This window comes from Lissotriton vulgaris, chromosome 3_1, assembly GCF_964263255.1.
Source record: "Lissotriton vulgaris chromosome 3_1, aLisVul1.2, whole genome shotgun sequence".
Classification (NCBI taxonomy): Eukaryota; Metazoa; Chordata; class Amphibia; order Caudata; family Salamandridae; genus Lissotriton; species Lissotriton vulgaris.
In genome coordinates, this window is record NC_141689.1 from 309,667,918 (window position 1) to 309,692,366 (window position 24,449).

Consider the following 24,449-nt stretch of genomic DNA (forward strand, 5'->3'; position numbering starts at 1 on the left):
TACAATCCACTTGTTTATATACTTGGTGAAAACAGAACCGTATAAAATATAAAGTAGTGAAACTGGCAAACTTCTGAAGGAATTGTTTAGTAGAAACAAATTCTTCTTTAATGAAGCAATTTACTTTTGGTAATAATATCATAATATTATGTTGGATTTTCAGCAGAGTAACCCATGCATTTTTTAGATACTCTCATGCTCTATCCCAAACGAGGTTCTGAATTAAAAGAAAGATAAACATATTATTCATGCAAAAAAGTGTGTTCATTTCTTATCAAAGCTGATTTTATTTTACATTTAAAACAAATCTTTAAATGAATATTTGGAAACAAAAATTATTTTTCAAGTCAGCATTGAAAATTAAAAAAATCAAACCTATGTCTTTTCATAGCACGCAGATATTACAACACAAGCATGTAAACAACACACAATGCATGCCCAATTCATATTTAGAGGTATTTCAGCGATTCAGATAGGAATTCATCCAGTCTGTGGCACAAAAATATATTTTTGTACAAATTATTGCCTCCAATCACATCAGTGGAGTCATTCAAAACATTTGATACAATCAAACCAACATTTTTTTCAGCTCTTCAAACTTCCTTATCAACGTCTTCTTCTATATGGCTGTACAATGAGTCATACGCCTGTATTTGTAAACGGGATGAGCACCATTGTCTTTGAAAAGACATCTTGTGTCAGCACCACATATTCCCTCTTACTATGCACTCTGTGCCACAATGGTGAATTATCAAGTTTGCCTCCTTAGTTTAGAGGATTGCCTTTGAGGGCAGGTGAAGCAGCACTGTGTCTGGATATTCAATACTGCACACTTGCCGATAGATTTCAGCGTCTGACAGAAGTTCACCGACATCTTGTCCACTTTGCATGGATAAGCTGCAGATAAAATATTAAAGTGCAAAAAAATACGTTATCTATCCATTCACAAATTCTATTTATAAATAAATCTTAAATACATTGGTCTTACAGTACAAAGAGTTTAAATAAACCGGGTCATATTTAAATTTACCAAGGAAACGAGATTGCTTTGTAATCATACATTTGCTTCATAATGATGAATCAAATGTGCTTTCTTGCAGTATACATAAAATGAAATCAATTTTAATTCTGGGTAGGACTGTGCAACACTTAATTAATTCACTGCCAAATTAATGTTGGGCTCTTTTGCTATTTTCAATTTACTGGTATATATCACGATGTACAAAATGCCTTATACTGAAATACAATTAAGTTTTGATTGATTACTTGTGTTAGATTTTATGCAATTAAGTACCAGGTGCAAATGTATTTCATGGCAGCACACACAAATATACAGGACTTAAGTTACCTAACCAAATGGTAAAAATGAAAGTTTGTACGACATATTTGTAAGAAAACATTTATTGATTTTATGTTCAAATATAGGCTAGAGATAAGGGTTAGGATCATAAAACATTTTTCACTGACTTTATTTCATGTCCTTGATGGGAAGTTTAGGCAGTGCTTGACCAAACACTTATTACCACATATTAGGAAAACATGATTCTGGAGGTGGTAATATTTGTAATATATTTGGTAATATTTGGTTTTATATTTATTTTTGTAAATAGACTCTATGGACATTTATAACCATTGCATACATCATTCCTGGAGGCACGGTGTTGTGCCAGTAGACTTGTTCACTATACAATACATCAGTGCACAGACAATGATAATGAAAGCATTCAGCAATAATTCCATAAGGCACTGAGCATTGGCTCACCCACCCGTAAATGGTGATGCTACCCCTCCAACCTTCCTTCTACCTTCCTTTCTCTTGCAACAACTTTTTGTGAGTCCCACAATGTAGGCAATATGGATGTGCAACTATAAAAAGTATCTCATCAGCAGGATATGCATGTCCCTGCACTCCTCATTAGGAAAGCAAGTTCGTGTAATTAATGTTGTAACCGTATCAGAACATTCCTCCCAATTTTGTTTCTCCCTGGGGAAAATATTTTTCCTTGTAGAAATAACCCCTGCCTTACACTACATTCATATCTGGAGTGATCCATTTCCGAGAAGGGGTGCGAAGGGGTGAGATAGGGGGTTTGTGAATATTTTGCAAAGTAAACCTCATCTTGTAAATCCCCCTCCCCACCGGTTGCAAAGGGTTCCCTACTGCTTAACTGTACAAATACATGGCATACAATTATGCAGTTGTAAATGGATTTATAGATGCTAATACACTTGCAAACGTAGTACCTGAGATTATGGCTCATGAACCTGATTTATGAGCCTAAATTTCCTAATGGTTAGGGGTCCATATTCCCAAGAATGCAAATATGTGACCATAAAATGTTTGGAAGTATCAAATCTATTACCTAAATAGAAAATACCTGATATTTTTGGTTTAATGAATTTACTAAATAGAATTATGACTAAGGGACCAAGTAAAACTGAACACCGACTCCGCTGCGCCGCACCAAAGTCGCAAATCGTAACGTACAACTTGTAGTACGGTAGCTAATACTTTGGCCGTTCCCATGACAGTGCATTAAAACAGGCACCGTCAAAGTTCCAGCACCGCAGGGATGGTGACATCCACACCGTGCTGGAACTGAGGGAAATACAGAGAGGGGTGCACATGCTGTGCCCCCCTGAATGTTTCCCTATGGCATGGGGTACTTGGGGGCCTTGTATGGCCCCCTTTGTTCTTGCACTGCTAGCTATTTGAGTTCTTGCTCCGCCATGAAAAGGATGGCGGTGCAAGAACTCAAAATATGCTGAGCAGGACTGCGTCAGTGCCTGCTACGCATAATGCTTTATGGCACTTCTGTGCCACTGCCAGGGACCGACTGTTCCCTGGCGCAGCAGGTGGTCCACCGCTGATACGACTTTATAAGTCATAATCGGCAAAACATGACTGACACTCCTGCGCCACCACAAGTCTGACCGTAAGACCACCAGACCCGTAATCAGGCATTATGTTTTTATGACACCATTAATATGACAAAATGCAATGCAGTAATTGTCTGTTTTCTGATTAGAATGATAAAGTAATAGATGCACCTATCCCTAAAGGCCCGTATGTGATGCACTGCATGAAGACAATTAATAATTACATATCTGACCCTTAAAGTGTACAAAAGTGTTGACTAATACTGCATGTTTATTGTATGAAATATATTAATGAATAGAAATGTAACACTGCTGGTAATGCACCGCGTTTAGAAGTAATACTGTCAGAAGCCTTATGTCATAAACAACTTTGAGGCATATTTACAATAAAGTGGTGAAGCGTCTTATTAAGTCAAGAAGACTAACAGCACGCTTCATCATTTTAGACATGCTGGGCGGCACCATATTTACTAGAATATGGTGCAGCCCTGTGTTTCCCCTTACGCTGGCGCTAAATTAAGCTGCCTAGCGCCAAAGTAGGCATCCATGAACCATAGTGCAAGGGTGCTTGTGTTGAGGGGAAGATTGTTTATGTGCAGGAAGGCCCTCTTGTTGCACATAAACAATCTTTAAATGCTGTTTTGTAACTTCTACATGTTCTGGGTAATGCTGCACACATTGAAGTTGCAAGACAGATTTTTTTTAACCTCTTCGATGCTCATGACGGCTCCCGGCCGTCATGAGTCACGGTGGGCGTGTGTTGATGCTGGCCGGGAGCCGTCATGACCATGCTCGCGATCAGAATGTTCAGCACTGCGGCGGAATTTGCGCCGCAGTGATGAGGTTAAATGATTGTTTCTTCCTGCACATAAAAATACATAGGCAATTTGCTGTTTCTATGTGTGCTGCATAAGGCAGCACACATAGAAACAGCAAAAACGAGGAAAAATAATGCATTTCTCCTCGTTTCGCCTGTTTAAGACCAGCTTTTCCCCAGTCTCAATTTTGGCACTGCCTCCTATTTATACTGCCCTAGTATATAGGGGGCAATGTAAAAATCAATGGTTGTTGTGGTGGAACACCCACCGCGACCCTCTTTTCCCTCTTTTTTCACACTAAACACAGTGTGAAAGGATGCTTTATTTACAAGGCAACGTTAAGCCATATTAAATGGCCGGTTATTAGGCCAGCAAGCTCTTGTAGGTTCTTGTAGTATTATTGTGTAATTCTCTATGATCCACTGCAGTTCTAATGCAATGCTATGCAGTTCGTAATGCAAGAATCAATGCAGTTTGTTATGCAACAATTAGTCAGTTTGTAATGCCAAAATAATGCAATTTGTAATGCAACAATCAGGCAGTTCGTAATTCAAAAATATTGCAATGCGTAATGAAACAATCAGGCAGTTCGTAATGCAAGAATAATGCAATGCGCAATGCAACAATCATGTACTCCGGCACCGATCACAGTGCTCAGGACGGTCTCTATGCCACTCATACTGACTCATGGTCAGCTTCTGCCAAAATGTGCCCCCAACACGGGTATGGTGGAAAACAGAGTGCAGCTCCACACTCCGGCCCCAGTTCTGCCACTCCTTGGCAAGTACGGGCCACGATATGAGCTTGAGCGGAGGCTCGCACTGCGAGAATGGGAAAGTCAGAGAGCGTTTTCTCTGAGAGCCCGCACCCTGCAGCAGGTGGTGACACATGCACGCTCGCTGAGTGTTACCTGAGGGGCGCGACCTTGCCCTCCTCTCCTCACGACTTGGGCTCCTGATGCTGCTAAGTTGATTTTGGGCAGTAATACTTGCCCCACCCCACCCCAGGGGGATGGTTTGAGGTCCCTCCTTGGCAAAGGCAGACTCGGGCCGGCGGCACAGCTCCTCTGGGGATGCTGGTCTGGGCTGATGGCAATTACGAAGATCTCAGGCTTCAACAGGGCACAGGCACACAGCATCTCTGCGACTTACTTGACCTCCGGGAGTGTCTCAGGCTGCACGAAGCACACACACCTAGCGTTTCAGAGACTCCTTTGAGTTCCAGGTGCACACGATCACAGAGCAATCCTCACGAAAGTATTAGGCTGCATAAAGCACACGCACACAGCATCGCTGAGACTTTCTTGGATTCTGGGTGCGCATGATCACAAGACGATCCTCACGAAGGTCTCAAGCTGCACAAAGCACATGCACACAGCGTTGCTGAGACTCACTTGGACTCCTGGTGCCCATGATCACAGAGCAATTCTTACGAGGGTATCAGGCTGCAAAAAGCACGTGCACAAAGTGTCGCTATGACCCACCTTGAAACTTTTGTGTTTCTTAGTTTCCACAACAGGGAGCCAGCTCTCCTCGGGCCCTAGGGGATAAGTTACTTCAGGAGACAGCATACAACAAAGTCCTTTCAAGCAGGGGGACACAGAACACAGCAAAGTCCCTTTAGCCTCTCCTTGGTTAAATCAGCAAACTGCAGGCCAGCCCCAGAAAACACAGCAAGGGTCAATGGTTTCCTTCAGTCTCTTCAGCTGTTTCTTTCTTGGCAGAGGTTCCTCTTGACCATAAAGTAGTTTCAATCCTTTACAGTTTTGATCAGTTCCATTCCAAAGTCCAGGGGTTTCAGCTCTCATAGTTATAACCCTAAATGACTTTGAAGTCTTTGTGTTCAGGGGGGCACTGACCCCTGTCCAAACCAGTTGACACCTTCTTCCTTTGATAGTGGGGGTCTGGATCCTTAATCACTCAGCAGGAGATGGAGCCATTGTTTAATGGCAGCAGCCCAGGCCTCTTCACCTCCAGGGGTACTCCTCCCCCCTACACTCCAGATGCAGGTCAGCCTGTTGCTGTCTCACCTCCTCCCCAGGTTCAAGGCATTCTCCAGAGCCTATCACATTCAAATCCAGACAGTCCACCCACGGCCAGGCAGAGACACACAGAAATGCTAAAACACAAAAACCCAGCCACTTCTAAAAGTGTGGTTTCTAAACACACAATGCAAAAACCACCTTCACAAAAAGATGTGTTATTAAATTGTGAGTTCAGACACACTAGACTTCACCCTCCATCTTAAGCCTATGGGAAGATAGGCTGGAAACATATTACACAGCCTCCCCCATTCTGTCCTATGGGCAATATGGCCTTGCAACAGTGAAAAACGAAATGGAGAGTATTTCACTGTCATCTAAGCCAGTCAAACTCAATCCCTCACAGCATCAAAAATAGAGGAGGCAGTGGCAAAAAGTCAGGGGTAATCACGCCAAGAGATGCCAGGTCTAACAATATCTGTTTGGTAAATGCAGGCCACCTGTGCATGCAAGGCCAGGCCCTATCTGTGAGAGCCCAGCTTGTTAGTGGAAAGTGGCTTCAAGGACATTATAATATTGGCATACCAAAATATAATAAAAAAATATTGCGAACAAAAATAATCACCATCCTATACATAAAAAAGAAAAAACACAAAAATTGACTACAAAGATGTTATCATAAAATATATGTAAAGTACCGAAGTATCAACAAAAATATAAAAATACAAAATATTGTAATTACAATAAAGCATATGAAACATGAGCATAACCACAAAATATTGTCAGTCAGAATACTGCAAAAAATGATATAACATTTGTACATGTATTTATTTAATTACATGTATATACCACAATATGAGGGGTGAAAATAAACTACTAACCTTGCAATCAACGAAATTATGCTGTAAAACAGTTGGCAAGTAAAAACACTTTCTCAATCAAATAATAGCATTAAAAGGAAAGCAAAATGTGAAACTAACTGCAGCAGAAGAAACCCCTGTGCTGGAAAGCATCACTCTGCACAACTGAAGCTCTCCAAAAATAAAGCCCCTACATATAAAAAGTTAGGTGTTGATGACAATGGCAGTGGGACCGCAACTATCAGCCCATTCAATCAATCAATCAATCAATCACAGGCATTTATATAGCGCACTACTTACCCGGAGGGTCTCAAGGCGCTAGGGGGTGGGGGGAGTGCTGCTACTGCTCGAATAGCCAGGTCTTGAGCTTCTTCCTGAAGGAGAGGTGGTCTTGGGTCAGGCGCAGGTCGGTCGGTAGGGAGTTCCAGCTCTTGGCGGCCAGGTAGGAGAAGGACCTTCCTCCTGTTGTCGTTCTTCGGATGCGGGGGACGGCGGCGAGGGCGTGGCTGGCTGATCGGAGATGTCGTTTGGGAGCGTAGAAGTTGATGCGGTTGTTGAGGTAGCTAGGGCCTTGATCGTGTAGGGCTTTGTGTGCGTGGGTGAGGAGGCGGAAGGTGATTCTTTTGTTGACGGGGAGCCAATGCAGGTCTCTCAGATGTCCGGAGATGTGGCTGTGTCGTGGGATGTCGAGGATGAGTCTGGCTGAGGCGTTCTGGATCCGCTGGAGTCTCTTCTGGAGCTTGGCGGTGGTTCGGGCGTAGAGGGCGTTGCCGTAGTCCAGTCGGCTGGTGACGAGGGCCTGGGTGACCGTCTTCCTGGTCTCGTGGGGATCCACCGTAAGATCTTCCGTAGCATGCGCAGGATGTTGAAGCATGACGAGGAGATGGCGTTGACTTGTCTGGTCATGGTGAGGGAGGAGTCCAAGATGAAGCCCAGGTTGCGTGCGTGGTCTGTCGGTTTGGGTGCGCTGCCCAGGGCGGGGGGCCACCAGGAGTCGTCCCAGGCGGAGGGCGAGGAACCCAGGATGAGGACTTCCGTCTTGTCTGAGTTCAGTTTCAGGCGGCTTGTCATCATCCACTCGGCTACGTCTTTCATCCCTTCGTGAAGGTTGGCTCTGGCGGCGGCGGGGTCGTTGGTCAGGGAGAGGATCAGCTGGGTGTCGTCAGCGTAGGAGATGATGTTGAGGTTGTGTTGGCGTGCGATGGCCGCGAGGGGGCTCATGTAGACGTTGAAGAGGGTGGGGCTCAGCGAGGATCCTTGAGGGACGCCGCAGATGACTTTGGTGGCCTCTGACTTGTACGGTGGTAGACGGACTCTCTGTGTTCTTCCGTCGAGAAAGGAGATGATCCATTCCAGTGCCTTCTCCTGGATTCCGACGTTGCTGAGGTGCTGTACTAGGGTGCAGTGGCAGACAGTGTCGAATGCCGCGGAGAGGTCTAGGAGGATGAGGGCCGCTGTTTCTCCGTTGTCCATCAAGGCTCGGATGTCTTCGGAGGCAGCGATGAGGGCGGTCTCGGTGCTGTGATTGACTCGGAAGCCAGACTGTGAGGGGTCGAGGGATCCATTCGTCTCGAGGAAGGCGGCCAGCTGCTTGTTGACGGTCTTCTCGATGACTTTGGCTGGGAACGGGAGGAGCGAGATGGGGCGGTAATTCTTGAGTTCGGTGGGGTCCGCTGTAGGTTTCTTGAGTAGGGCGCTGAGTTCGGCGTGCTTCCAGCTCTCCGGGAAGGTGGCGGTGTCAAAGGAGGTGTTGATGATGTCCCGCAGGTGGGGTGCAATGACCGCGTCGGCCTTGTTGAAGACGTGGTGAGGGCAGGGGTCGGTCGGAGATCCGGAATGGATGGAGTTCATCAAGCGGATGGTGTCTTCGGTGCTGATCGGAGTCCAGGCGCAGAGGGTGTTGGTGGGGGGCGGTGGTTCGGTTGTGGCGTGCGTCGGTTGAGTGCTGAAGCTGTTGTGTATGTCCGCGATCTTGTTGTGGAAGTAGGAGGCGAGGGAGTTGCAGAGGTCTTGCGATGGTGTGATGTTGTTGTTTCCGGCGTTGGGGTTGGAGAGCTCTTTGACGATGTTGAAGAGTTCCTTGCAATTGTGTGCGTTGTTGTCTAGCCGGTCCTTGAATGCAGTTTTCTTAGTGGCGCGGATCAGTTGGTGGTGCTTCCGGGTGGCAAGCTTGAGGGCGGTCATGTTGTCCGGTGTTGGTTCCCTTCTCCAGGCTTTCTCGAGGGCTCGGCAGTTCTTCTTGGAGCTCTTGAGTTCGTCGGTGAACCATGGGGCCTTCTTGCTGCCGGGTCTGCTAGGCGGGGTCCTCAGTGGGGCGAGTTCGTCCGCGCAGTTGTTGATCCACTTCGTGAGGTTGTCGGCAGCCTGGCTGGGGTTCGCTGAGCTGGCGGGGGGGTGTTGGCTCAGGGAAGCGGCGAGCTGGTCGGCTGTGATCTTGTTCCAGCTTCTTCGAGCAACCGGTTGCTGGTGGTGGTGGATCGTCATTCTTCTGAAGGTGAAGTGGACGCAGCTGTGGTCCGTCCAGTGGAGTCCAGTGGCGTGGCTGAAGGCGATGTCTTTGCTGGATGAGAAGACGGAGTCGAGTGTGTGTCCGGCGAGGTGGGTGGGGGTGGATACCAGCTGCTTGAGTCCGAGGTTGGCGAGGTTGTCGAGCAGGGTGGTGGTGTTGCGGTCGTTGTTGTTCTCCAGGTGGAAGTTGAGGTCCCCCAGGAGGATGTAGTCAGCGGAGGGGAGGGCATGCGGGCTGACGAAGTCGGCGATGTCCTCGCTGAATTGTGTGCGTGGTCCCGGGGGTCGGTAGATCAGGGTGCCTCTGAGGGTGGTCTTCGGGTCGGTGCGGATCTGGAAGTGTAGGTGTTCGGCGGTTTTCAGGGTGTCGTCGGTGTTGGTCGTGATGTGGATGGTGTCCCTGTGGATGATGGCGATGCCTCCTCCAGTCTGTTTGACGCAGTCTCTTTGGGTGACCTTGTAGCCCTCTGGGATGGCGATGGCGATGTCGGGCGCTGAGGAGTCGTTCATCCAGGTTTCCGTGAGGAAGGCGATGTCAGGAGCTGTGGTGTCGAGGAGGTTCCATGTAAGACCGGCCACCACATTAGGATGGCGGGCGGATGGCTAGGGGTAGCATGGCCGGCCGACACTAATCCGACGGACTCAAGGAGCCTGTCGGACCATCGGATAGTCTGTATTGCTTATAATGGTGGCAGTGCCTGCTCAGGTACCGCCGTAGGCATCACAATGTCAGTTTCCGTTGGTCGCCTCATGGAGGATGAACCCGCCATGAGAAGGCTGGCAGAAAGTGACATTGGGGGCACTTAGCGAATCCCTTTCCACCCTAGGCCCATGGTATGTGCCCTAGTGGGCACCATTGTCCCTCTCCATATCCCTGCACCCTGAGGCAGGCACTGCATGGTGAATGCCACATAGTGCAGGGATTTGCAGAATGTGTATTGTTTGTACTGCGGCATGTGCTGCAGCCTGCAGCACACGCCGCAATACAAAGGATACACATTGCGACCGCCTTTGTCAATCCACTGGCGGGACCGCCGACAGATAGTCAGGCAGTCAAATTCCAACGGGATGGTGGTTGGACAAACGTCCAACAGCCATCCTAATGAGGCCCTAAGTACCATTTTATAAGAAAACGTAATCTTAACTTCAAAAGTTTCAAAACAAAAACAAATAAATACCAGTAATTTAAAATGAGATCTCCAAAACAAAGGTATCAAAACTGCTAAAAAAACACAGCACAAAAACAAAAAAAAGAAAACTAAGCCACAAATCTATTGTAAAATTATATTACAAGAAATACAAAATGCAAGTATAGTAATAAATTGGCGAAAATATCCACTAAAATTAATAAATAAAAATCCTTTTTCTCTTCTTTAAATTTAGTAATAGCTACAAAAAACATATACACCAAAGAAACTAAATAACCTCTAATACCTAAAAACATTTCTCTTTCTCAACAGTAAAATTTAAACAAGCATTCAAGGAAAGTCCTATTGCATTTTCAATGCTTGTTTATTTTTGGTTGCAGGCAATTATTTTACAACAGCGAGCAAATGATCTATTTACTACTCACAAAGCATAGAACGCTCCTTTTTCTAAATGCTTAAAAAGGTTTTCTTAAGGCCCTGCCGAATGCTAGGGTTCCCTAGTTTTCATTCCACCTCACGCCTCTTTCTTCCACCACCCTACACTTCCTGTCTCTTTATCTCATGAATACCGAGGCTGCCTGATCTTGATTCCACCTCATGCCTCTTTCTTCCACTCTACACTTCCTGTCTCTAGCTCATGAACACGGAGGCTGCCTTGTCTTGATTCCACCTCATGCCTCTTTCTTCCACCACTGCACACTTTCTGTCATTATCTCACGCTTGGAGTTTTGTTAATAATTTATGCTTGCTCTCATATTCACGGTTTTCCTATATTTTTCTCCTTTCTTTTGCCCTCTTCTGCCCGGCTTTCTCTGGCTCTTGGACTCTCTCTGACATGCAGTTTATGTGCGATGTTGAAAGATAAGACCCGGTTTTTGGGGTGCTGATGCCCACCGCCCGCAAATACAGACACAAAGAGCCCACTTCACATCCGAGCTGACGTAACTGCCACTGCACTCTTTACACTACTGTCTCACTAGTTCTCCGTTTGTCAACTTGCGAGAGGTGAAATACATGGCTGATTGCGTCAGAATCCAACCTGTGACCAGTGGATTAAGTGCCAATACCAGCAGCAGGAGTAAAACCCACTGAGCTGTTCGATGACAATGGACAAGTTTGAGGAGGGTTTCTACAGCCTAGAAAACACCTCTCATGTCTGAAATTGAAACTCGTGATTAAGGTTTGGAATGCATCACTGTGCGCGTCAGACAAACCTGAGCAGAGAGGATTGTGTGATACCTCCAACTGGATGAGATTTAAAGTGTCTGGCATGAGCCTTGAGGCTGAGGTAGTCGTCTGCTATCCAGGCTGGACAATCAGTAGAATTACTCTTCACGTCTAGGATCGCATGGACCTCTTGCACAGTCACTATTGCTCCATGAATAAGAATGCTTGGCTGGTGCCCAGAAGCCATAAAGCTTTGATTGGATGACACCACCTCCTGATGCCCTACTCGCCGTTGATGTTATGCGGACCAGACGCTGATTATAAAAAGACTCCCTTGGAGTGCTAAACCCGGACAGGGTTGTTTCGATCATACATTAGTCATCTCAGAATGACTAACCTATCTGTGACCCCCTCTACCCCTCTTCCCCGAAAAACATGTTGACTCTAGTACATGCAATGGATGGCCTTTTTATGGCATTTTGACTTGGACACAGGTAGCTAGAAGGTGAGAGATGTTATGGTGCTTGGTTTTGTGTTTAATTTTCTGATACATGACCCGCGTTAGTGAGGCCTGTGCATCTGACGCGTCATTTAACACAATATCTGCATGCACAGATCACAATAAAATCTGGACTCAGTTTGTTTCTTTTTAAATTTGATATAACTCGTGCCACTGACGTCAGCCTGTCTCCAAGCACCTCTGATGGTTTGGTGTTAAAGGGTGATAGTTCAGATGCGGACAAAATGATGTGCCCAGGGTCACACAATTTGGTGAAATAATGATGCTGAAATTGGAATATAGGTCCGCAGTCACCAGTTAGGCACGTGTCAATACCACCTAACTTCTTGTTTGCAGGCTTCCCAGCAGTGAAATGCAGTTGGCGTGTCAGGGTCAGACACATCTGCGTGCCATTCACTCATGCCATTCCCAGGGTTGTACCGTGGCCATTCAAAGCTTGGCCCCATGAAGTATGCCTTCTCATGCCCAACAGCCCTTGCTAGAATTGTGTCCAACGGCGGAATGTCTGTGCCTCTCGGACAACTCCTGACTGAGTGCCCGCAGTGGTCAGTCACCATGTGTCCATGCGCCGGGCACCGGGTCCATGCCTGAGCATGCTAGGGCATGGAGGACCATGCCAGGGCACCGGGGTCCATGTCAGGGCCGCGGAGTCCGTGCCAGGGCTCAAGGGGTCCTTGGACTCCGAGCCGAAAATGATGGACGCTCAAACCTACGAGGATCCGAGTGGGGTTGGAGCACGTCGAGGCACCCTACCTTCCTAATCCTTGAGTATTGGTTGGGGTGTCAGTTGTTGTGGACGGGGGGGGTCAGGCGTTCTGGAGGGGGGGATCAGGTGCTGTGGACGGGATGGCAGGCATTGTGGACAGGGGGGTCAGACGCTAAATTATCAAGATAGTTCTTTAACAGAGAACCATATTTTTGTGCGGTTCTAGAAGGTGACTGGGTTAGTTGGGTTAAGGAAAGACCATAAACGTCACACCAATAGGAGGGGAGCTTACCTACTTATACACTGAGGTGCGCGCTTTAGCATTCTCTTCTCGTGTTTACTAGCAACGGACTTCTAAATACAGTTGCATTCTGGGAGAAGAAATATGAAGCTGTCGCACTAAGTAGTCACAGTACAACTTCAAAATGGCCCCGTTATTTTGCACAACTCATTAGTCCTCTGTCAGCGTTGACGCCACTTGTGCCACCATTCCAGGGAAGGGACCATCTTGTGTTTCAGGCATAAAGGCTTCAGGTACATGAACTGCTTGAGTACGCGGGCTGAATTATGTTGTTAGCCGCTCAGCTACTCGACGAGTTGATGGGCAGGGACAGTAACCTGGCTCCTGACGAGAAGAGGTGTAGCATTCGCTGGGATCACGACACTGTGAGTGCTGCCACTGTTTCGAAGCAGGATTGCCTTTTCTTCTCAGCTAACTCCTGGCCCAGCGGTCGTGCGCAAAGCTATACCAGACCCTCTTCCCTCGACCCCAGGCTTTGCCTGGTCAATAGAGGGTTACGTGGAAAAACATACTGGGAGACGTAGATGCATATATAGACAAGCGCGGTCCCGAAAGTAAAAGGAGGACCGCGCTGCAAGCATTAGGATCTCTTGTCTTTATGGGGCCATGTGTTTAAACACATGGCCCCATAAAGATAAGAAACCTTTTACGCCAGAAGGAAAGCATGAAAGCAAGTGGGCCGTCTCAAAAAGAGAAAAGTATACGTCACAAATAGCTCTTTTCCAATGGTTGGCCACCGTTTAGCATAAACAGTGACGCCAGACAATGGAAAAGAGGGGCGGGGCTTAAAGCCCTTTACTGAAACTCCTACAAAACATAAAATCTCACCAAGCGAGCTGCGCATGTGTGCAGCCACACTAGCCGAGACCTAAAAAGAAGAATAAAGAAGGAGAAACAGAATAGCACTTCAAAAAACAGAACCAACCAACCTGAAAAAAACAATTAATACCGAAAAAAGTATCCATGGAATAACACGTAATATACATAAATAACATATTTTGATGATTATGTATTCCACAGGTAAAATGTTGGAAACTGAACATACATCAAGTATAACAAATAGAAAATACTATTAAGTTATAGGAAGTACACCTATAGCAAAAAGAACACTCCTAGTGAAAGGACACATTGCAAAAGCACTAAATATTAATCCAATGCGTTTTATGACAAAGCCACCACCAACGAAGATACTTTTGAAAATGTAAGGGAACACAATCACCCTGCAAACATGACTGTAATTCAAGTTTGGAATATGCTACAAGACTTGATTTATTAACAACAAACAAGGGGACCCTTATGGTCGAAAAGGACCAAGGCTAGTAGTGAGTTATTAGAAACAATGGTCCCTTATTAAAGTGAGTACAAAAGTATAGTCACAATGCTGAAATCAGAATTGGACCTAGATGCGTTCAATGAAAAAGATATTACAATTTATTAAGAAGAATAAAAGCACAATTAATGCAAACAACATGAAGTGAGCTGAACGTGACGGGGTAGCTGGAAATCAGATGATTTCCTTACCTGAGGCATAAAGGTAAAAGTGACTTAGTGGTAAGAATAAACGGACAAATTAATCACAATAACACAAAAACATCTTATTATCCGCTTAATTTTCTAATAGTCAGGAGTCAAGATGTGGGTGTCAGCGAAGTTTCGATCCCTAATAAGTACAACACATGGATTCACTAAGGAAACACCAAAGGAACAATTTATAATATACATGGTCAATACCATAACACAACTGTTGCTTTAATATATGTACCACTGCCACACAAGTGAAGTTCATCCTATAACATACTGTTAATACTAATCAAACAAATAACAAATAATTACAAAGCCCAAAAAAATAATTATTGATTTTGAAAAAAACTATAAAGTTTACCCATACAGCAATATAAGGATGGTACTACTACCTCAACTAAACTTAAGATACCTATACAAATCGACACAAACACTAGAGCATGCTAATAGAGTCTCCAAACTACCCACATTGTTTTTAAAGAACCTCTCTTCACTAATGGTATATTTTGGAGACACCAGGGTTAGACTCATGAACCGATCAAGACACAGGCATCAACCCAAATTTCCCTTTATATGGTGGAATGTTTATGGCAAAGATTGAGGCAGAAGGGTGACCCAATTCCAAGGAACAATTGGAAGAAGTCACCCAGCACCCCATCAATTTCTAGAAATACTCAAAAAAACGCAAACCTACCAAGACGTCAGATTAGAACAATCCCTAAGACAACTGAAACAACAAAAAACAAATACAGTAAACAAATGCAGCAAATGCTAGCATGTAAAGTGTAACTATTTTCTATCAATCAAGGCTTCCTGTACATTGAATAGCCAGACAAATAATATAAAAAAATCATCAGCAAAAATCTAAAAAAATTAGAAAACTAAATAGTCAAGCCTCATAATTTTATAAATATTTAATTAATGAAAATGTGTTATTGAATGGAATAACATGATAAAATAAAAGAAACATGGCGATAAAACATTACATGAATTATTATTTATAAAAAATACTTTTCTGCAAATAAAACTGCTAACACGCAATAAAATAAAAAACCTATAGATCAATAACATACCCACGTAAACACTAACACAGCAGTCAAAATACCTACAAATAGTTATAATATACCATACGGTCTAACAATAAAAATACATAGACAATAAAGCATAAATAGGCCTAGTGCACACACCTCAAACAACTATGGTAGAGACTCAAATGAACTATAACCTAATAAATATATAAACATACAGAAGTTTGTAAGTTTGTAGATTTGTAGAAGCAAACCTTACTAACAATCTACATCCTACCCTTAGACATGGTAAGTACAGGAAATAGATAAAAATTAAACTTACCTTTACCGTAGAACAACAATGAGGAACAACTATAGCAAAAGTCCTGTGCACACGTTATGCGGGGTGCATACAAATGTCATACTTATTGGAAGAACAAATCCTAGTTAAATGAAACAAGATAGACACTATTCAAAGTTTCTTTTTCAAAAGTTTGTATTGGACGTTCCTTTTTGGAAGGGTGACATCAAAAGCACAGAACCAGCCGCCACGTGTTTCATCATGCGGGTAAGGCACCTGTGACTCTTCAGGGCTGGGGGTGAAATGAAAGACATAGTACAGTATAGAGAATGTAAAACATAGCACATTGTCTGCCAAGTAATGAATACTGCAGAAAATCACCTCGTGAGTGGAAACCCTATAGATGTGAAGACTCAAAAACATCAAATGGTATACGGTGACATCACACAAGGGATAGGTAGAAACCATGGTGGAGAATAGAAACAAACAAGGTATTTCAAATAAGGGAAAAGAAACACAAAGGTTAAAACTGAACAGTAATGATATCCAGAACAAGGAAGTTGGTTCAGAGCCTATTGCTTAATACCTAAAGTTGGAACTCAAAAAGTAGTGTGGTGACGCGTGAGTGGGTGAAACATTAAATGAAATGAAATGACGATTTGTAAAGCGCGGTGGCTCCCCTGAGCCATCCCAGCGCGGCGAAGGTCGGGCATAGGCAGAGCTACAGGGAGTTACACAGGTTTTCAGGAGCTTTCGGAATGTCAGTAGTTTGGACTCTGATCGGATTGTGAGGGGAAGAGTGTTCCAAAGCTTGGCAAGGTTGTAAGAAAGTGAGCGGCCTCCGCACCTAGCTCTCTTAACTCGGGGTATTGTGGTGAGGTAAGAGGCTCCAGATCTAAGGTGTCTATTGGGATAATAGGCGCTTACAAGGGGAAGGTTGATGGTGGGACCTGTTCCCCAGTAGGACCGGTGGGCGATGCACATGGCCTTGAATTCAATCCTTGCTTTTACTGGGAGCCAATGGAGGTCTTTCAGTCGGGCTTTAACTGAGGCTCAGCGAGGGATTTGAAGAAGGGTCCTGGCTGTGCAGTTTTGGATAATTTGGAGTTTGTTTAGGGTGGACTGCGGAGCCCCAAGGTATAGGGCGTTCCCACAGTCCAAACGCGATAAACTAAGGCCTTGCACCATAATCCATCTTGAGTGAAAAGGGAGGAGAGGGAGGATCTTACACAGCAGTCTCAGGAGCCCAAAACAGATGGCAGATAGCTTGGCAGAAAGAAGTGGCATGGAACACAAGCAGTGAAAACTGGATATACCAGTATCAGCGTCTGATACAAATGACAATCATTCTGTACTTAAAGGCAAATTACATGGACATTATTTGCACCCCAAAAGAAAAATCATAAAAGAAAATCGAAGTACCACTAGTCTTTCCTTGGAGTTAGGGCATTAGTCCAAGAGGTACCGTATGGAAGACTCCAATTAAAAGAAGGTGAAACCATTTGTCAGTTAGAACATCATTACTGATAAGCAGTAAAAAGAGACGCTTAAGATAACTAAGCGAAAAAAAACACACACACCATTAAATCAAAAGATGCAATGGAGCCTCAATTGACCCAAACATTAAATCAGATACTATGTAGCTCCCAAATGAAATGCAGTAATAATTACAAAGCAAAAATGTGATCAGAAGGGTAGAAGTAATTATAGACTAGTGGGTGGAGGACAATACCTAGTCAAATATTATTCATGATATGTAACAAAACATTGGCATTTAAGATGTCAGAATGAGAAAATCAAATCCAAATACAGGAAGGACAAACAGGCGACAAATTAAATAGAGCAGCTAGCCTCTAGCGTCAGTGAAAACTGGAGCAACAATATTAGGTTGACATATTTCATAAAAGGGAAATTTAAGATTTGACAAGGAATTCCAGCGCCATGAAACATGGCAGTTTAAAACTGCATTCAGGCTGCAGTGGCAGGACTGGGACATGTTTTGAAGTGCTACTTAAGTGGGCGACAAATGCAAAAAGAACAATTGATGGACAGACTGTAGGACAATGTCTTACATTCACCCCAGTACAGAGATCTGGGCCTAAATCCATTGTCTTTTTCCTCTCTGCGCCATTTAAGTTTGGACCCAGCCATATGAAAATCAGCCTTGACCCTGTGCCCAACGGGTACAGTCCAGCCCGAATTGCCAGGCCAGGTCTTCCCTGGACTGGAAACAAGCATCCTAGGATCGGTTTCAGGGCTTCACCCATCATCAGCCAGCATAGCTTGACTCTAGTGGCATGGAGCGCACAGGACCCACGTCTGGGCATACCTGTTCCACTCGGGATGACAAATGCAAAAAGAACAATTGATGGGCAGAATGCAGAACAACGTCTTACATTCACCCCAGTACAGACAGCCTGGCCTAAATCCATTGTTTTTTGCTCCCCGTGTCATTCTAGTTTGAATCCAGGCATATGCAAATCAGTCTTGACCCTGTGACCAATGAGAACAGTCCAGGCCAAACTGCAAGACCAGGAAACAAGTATCCTAGGACAGGTTTTGGGGCTAGCTTGAATCTAGTGGCGCAGTGAGCATGAGACTCACATCTGGTCATACCCTTCCCACTTATGGAGACAAATGCAAAAGAAATAATTGATTGAAGAAAGGCTGAACAATGCAAACATTCACCCCCGCTCTCAAGCATCTGGGTTTGATCCATCATTCTTTTGCTAAATTGCTAAATGATATACCACTCTACAAGGGACTTATAAGTGGACAAAATATGTTAGTTGGGTAGGAAACAATTCTACTATGTTTAAAAGAGAGAGCACAAGCACATTAGCACTGGTTATCAGTGGTGAAATACAAAGATTCCTAAAGCCAATGAAACAAATTCACCACAAAGTGGAGGGAAATAGGCAAACACACTTTAAAATCAAAATAACATAGATAATATTAAATAAGTAAAATATTTGCACAATAAAGTATTTAAAATATGTTTTAAGTTTTTATATTAAATACAATGTTATGAAAAATAAATAAAAAGGCAATATCTTTACCTGCAATAAACTATTATACAATATATATGATATCATGCTATTATAGTAATGAGTCATGAACAGACCAGTGTCCTTAGTGGTGTCAAAACAAGCACCCTGGATTCCAAAATGCTCCCCTCTGCGTGCGAGAACTACAGACACTGTTTTACAAAGCTATTGTGAGCAACTCTCCCCATGATTACTAACAGTGTGTGAAGAATTTTATTGGAATTCTTTCAGTCCACCATAGGAATATTCATATAGAAAAGTATTAGGACAAAAAGAATAGAATATATATTACACCACATTGTGTAGACATTTGAATGCAAGATGTACTTTTCGGGCAGTTTTAAATGTAAGAAGGATTGCAGGATTTTTTTTACCTAAGCGGACCACTCGGGTAATTTAGTGTTTTGAAAATCAGGGACCGTTCCTTTAATGTGAGTGGTTAACAAATATGTCAGGCAGATTTTTTACACAAGTGAACAGTTCCGGTAATTTTGAGCTCAAAACTGCTAATCCAAATGCGAGAGGCTTTGTTTGGGTGTGACCAACTGGAAATAAACTAGAAATTAAATGTTTGAACTGACTGCTCAGGAACGTTTTAGAGTGCAATATGAATTTCACACATTTATATGTAGTTTTGTATAATTGTGCAGCAATTTTTTTTAATTACCCCTACACAAAATTACACGAGTTTCGCTCACCCCTAATTTGTGAGCATCGATGTAAATGTGTACACACATAGCATTTAGCAGTTGAGGTTTTTCTTCCTGTTGAAAGGCACATCAAGGTTAGATATTCTAGAAAATAGGTTTAATGAAGAAAGATTGGAAGAGCAAAGTTATTGAGGTTGTTTTTGTCTCTGAACTGACAAACAACAAATTTAAATGCCGTCACCACTAACCTTTTTATGTGAAAAATCTGGCAAATTACAATATGCTTTTAATAAACCTATTTATAAAAATACAGTATTTATGAATGATATGATTTGCAAATATGATCTGTTCGTACATCCCTTTGTATCACTTGGGGAGCCAGGAATGAAACGCATGCAAGAAACAATTTCAAACGTGCCCCAACATTTTTTGAGGATCTCTTTACATTTCTAAACATATAATCTCTTGTCCGCCAGGATGAAAGATATTGCAGTTTACAATCTCTTTGTAGATAGAGGATTAAACACCTGTTTCCAGATGCAGAACTCCTTCTCCTACATCGCACCCAAGACATGAAACGTACTCCCTCAACACATCAGAGCCTCCTCCTCACTTCTTGAGTTCCGCAAGAAACTGAACACCTGGCACTTCGTATAACCATCTTGGGGACCGACACCTACACACCTGCCCAAGCGCCTTGATACCCTCTAACGCAAAAGTCTTCAAATTTTTTGATGCAGAGACCCCACTGTCAACATTTTTAGGCGTAAGGACCTCATCCTGACAAAAAGTTCTAGAACCAGGAACTCCTCATCAAACATGAAATACCCTAATTCATACACCTAATAATTTTTATGGCGGGGAAACAATATTTAACAGTGTGTAGCAAACCAAAGACTTGTGAGTGACTGTGGTTTGGTATCAGAAGCTTACTACCCAGCTCAAATGAAAAGTCTCCAAAAAGAATTACCCAAAAATTCACAATGGTATTTTTTCACAAATAAAACATGTTGGCAAAACGTATTTGGATGATAACACCTTTCTGAACTAACTTGATGGGTGTGCTAGTTTTTCTCCAGAAAGACGGTCAATCTGTGGTTGCACCTCTTTAAAATACCAGTTTATCACCCAAATATAGTGATAAGTAACAAAACGGAGACCAGTCCAGCTTTGCAAAGGTCCTCTACTGCCCAGCAAAGTGTGTAGCTGCTTTTTTAGTAACTAGTGAACCGGTTGAGCTATAAACAATTTTTTTGGGGTAAAATAAGCAGCTTATGGGGCATATGATTGACTATGTGGCAAATCTATAAGTTTGTAAAAATTGCTGCGGTTACCCAATCGCATAATCCCAGCGGCCCTGGGTATAATAGCTGTGATGCATTGCCTGCAACTTGAGTGCACAGCATCCAAGGAGAGCCATACAATATTTCATGGGATGCCGATAGCTTGGCTTTTACAGCTGCATGAAACTGGAGGTAGCTGAACATCATTCATCATAATCAAAACATACCATTTACAATCATTAATAATGAACTGTAAGGTCTTAGTAGGATGCTTTTCTTAATTCCAAGGGAGAAAGTTTTCCCTTAATCTTCTTGAACACTGTTTTTCAAAAAGGTTTTATTTTTAACATTATGAAAACTGATGCTTCTATTTGAGCAAAAACAGACTCTAGTTATATTAGTTTGCTGCTGTTGTTGACTTCAGTCATGTTTGGGGGGCCGCTTGAGGGCTTTGAGAGTGTGAGCGCTTGGGTGGGTCAGAGGTGTGGCTAAAATCTAAATATTCTGTACGTTTTTTAGATTCTTCACCGTCAAGTAGATATATATATATATATTAAGGGTCTGCTTAAATTAAACATAAATAAAAAGTGTTTCTCAGTGGGCAATGCAATATAGTACATTATTAAACCTCAAGTAGTTAATCCACCTTAAACGGTCTGTGTGTGATTAGAGAGCCACAGATAGAATCTTTGTTGGTGCAGTGGAGAATAGTGATTTGTGTATTTTGAGTGCTACTAGGTCACAGTCTGTGACAGGAAGCACAGGGAATACGTAAGTCATTATTATACTTGCATTACACACAGTATAAAATAAACTGCAACAAAATGCGCAAACCGTTTTACAATAAAATGGTGCTTCCAAAATATAGATTTTAGTAATACCCAGTACCAGACCATATGCAATGTACTTTTTGTACAAAACAGTCCCTTCAACTCCTCCACAGGGATAGTAAACACTATGTAAATACAATTACAATTAAAAGCATGCACTTCGGAGCTCATTTGTCCATTCAGAAACACATTTTCTAGTAAGGCCTTTCAGTACATTGATATTTTCTGTGAAAATTAATTTGAATATGAAAATGAAGTACCCCAATAGTTTAACTTATTGTCAGTTCCCATAAAATGCATCAGGGCTATTGATCAGCTGATAAAAAAAATCAGTTACAGGAAAGTCAGAATAGAAGTTAGCAATGTACCTGCCAGCTAATTAACAGTTTACAGCAGCAATCTGTTATGCATATTCCCAGGCGTTTGGGCACTTCTCTGGGTATAAAACATTTCTTCCAACATATTTCACCTCAATTTCTTTTCCAGCCTGCCCGCCCTACCCCAGGATAGTAAGCGCTATGTAAATGTAATTACAATTAGATGCATGCACTTCACAGCTTATCACAACGCTTCCAGTGATACCATCAATGAAAGCCAGTACTGTCTCCCAAGCATTCATTTATAGCTGCAAATTGCCCTTTACATATTCAGATAAACTCCTAGCGCATATTTCCATTCCTTTCAGGCAAGCAGGCATCCTGGAAGGAAACCTTATTTAGCTGTCTGGTCAGATCCGATTTCACAGCACTAGAGTACACTCCTTGAATGGCACTGCAGCTTGAAGCTTTTTAAATTTCATAATGAACTGCCCGGAGTCTTTTCTTTTTGGAGAGTCGAGGTAGAAGTGAGGCTGGGGAATGTGTGACCCCCTTCACATGACTCCACGGACCTCGTGGGGGTCATGCCCCTCAGATTGAAGACTCCTGCTCTAAGGTGATTAGTGCATTATACAAATTAATAACAAATAATAAACTAATTTACTACTAGGCTGTTCAGGGATAGGTTAAGTGAAATATTTAAGTTTAAAATGTGAAAGTATTTGTGGACTTGAATCCTTATGCAACACAAAGTGCAGATCAATGACCATTCCCTGGTTGTCCCTGTTATTTTGTTATAATTGTTATTTTAGATCCATCTATTATACTGACTTTCAGTGTGCCTGTCACTTCTTTCATTATGTACTTGGTAACAGAAATCTCATACAGTTAAGCATTTCAATGAGTACAAGTTCTCCCTTAGTTTGACTCACATACCCTGTATACCCTGTATACGTATAGCCTTTATGATTTGAAGACCGTTGGGTACCCAACATGGAGAACCATCAGATGTAAAATATACATAGAGTTTAGGATTTGGCAAGACTAAGGGAAGCTGTCATTTGAATATAGCATTTATTATTTGACGGCTGTCGGGTATTCAACAGGGGTAACCATTTAGGATATATCTAAAGTATGGGCGATTTCGACATTCAGGAAACCCGTAATGGATATGAGCAAGAGTAAGCTTATGTGAAGCCACAAGCAGATTTTTGGCAATGAAAACTGTGGTCCCTGATACCTTATAAAAATAAATAAAAGTATGGAAAAATTGGAGTTGGATTATTATATCAACATAATCCTTGTATGTCTAACTCCTTTTGTTGGTAAAATAATGTTACCGGAGGTGATTATATTCATACCATCATAAGAATCCCTTGGAGAAAAGAGTGTATGGAAACTTGATTAAGGTACACATTATCCTATGACGAACCTTTTTGACATCAGGTTTTAATGCTCTCCTATGTGATAGGAAGTTAAGAGAACACAATTTACTAAAGGATTAGACCAATTGAGGTGACTACACATATACTATACAGCTGTCCCACAATGATCTTTTGACATTTTATGAGGTTTGTAATAATGATTGTGAAATGTAAAATATGATTGTTGCTCCATTATAAGGGGTGTCTGCTATATACATCAATATACCCCACAAAGTGGAAGAAGTCTGGGAATTTCTAGTAGTCAATGATTTGCACTGAATTTACTATCAAGTTGTACTTAATGGTAGATATATGAAATGACCAATTTGATACTGATTGTTTTTTTATGTTTCTTGTCCTCTTTAGCAACAATTGTTTTATTATATAAAGTTTTAAATATATTCGTTTGTAATGAAGAAGGAGAGGGATTGACTCCGAGAACTGCCAAAATGCTGCGTTGACAGAAGTTTTAAGAAAAAGGACTTATTATATGATAAGAATGTTTGATATATAGGGATTGATTGTTTATTTGTTTTTAATTAAAAAAGAAATTGTATGTTTACAATGCGGGATGCATTAAGTGCATCTACAAGAACAAGGGGTTGGCTGGGAAATATTGTATATTTGGGATAACGTATAGAAAATATTTAGCATGTATTAAGATGACAGGTATATCTTCATGTTTTTTAAATGGCGTTATTGAGACTAAATTGAATTATATATTGCAAATCTATTTAAATGATTTATTAAACATACATTTTTTTAATGAAAAGGAGACAGTCATAACTGATGATGTAAACAAATAATACATCTGCAGTATTAAACTCACTGCATTCTAATTGGACTACCTATTTGTACATAGAACATTTATGAATATATATAGTGGAACATTATAGGGAAATTGATTTTTTCATTGGTTTTACCTATTTTTCCCTTTTAGTTTAAAAGGGTGACTCTTCTGAACTGAGAATGAATTAAATCAGCCTTTCAGAGAAGAGCTGGAGAATCATATTTTTTATAATTTTTTGTGGTTAATATCCTACCTAACCTACGGAGGGTAACTACATTGAGGTAAATCGATTTCTGTGGAGTGACCACACTTAACCTTTGGTAGGATGGTAAACAGTCAAACCTTCCTACTGAGAAGATTGCATTAAGGTTGTACTACTCCAACCCTATT

The 24,449-nt window shown here is 42.5% G+C and overlaps 1 protein-coding gene across 1 annotated transcript in view; it reads right to left on the bottom strand.

Annotated features, from left to right (window-relative positions):
* Positions 1-260: 260 nt before the first annotated feature.
* Positions 261-24,449, bottom strand: part of LOC147726371 (A disintegrin and metalloproteinase with thrombospondin motifs 12-like) — a 1,277,451-nt gene continuing 1,253,262 nt past the window's right edge. Inside the window, exon 10 of the mRNA XM_086963459.1 lies at positions 261-897. Within this exon, the coding sequence (XP_086819585.1) occupies positions 752-897 (146 nt within the window). The 3' untranslated portion in view covers positions 261-751. The remainder of the gene's footprint in view (positions 898-24,449) is intronic.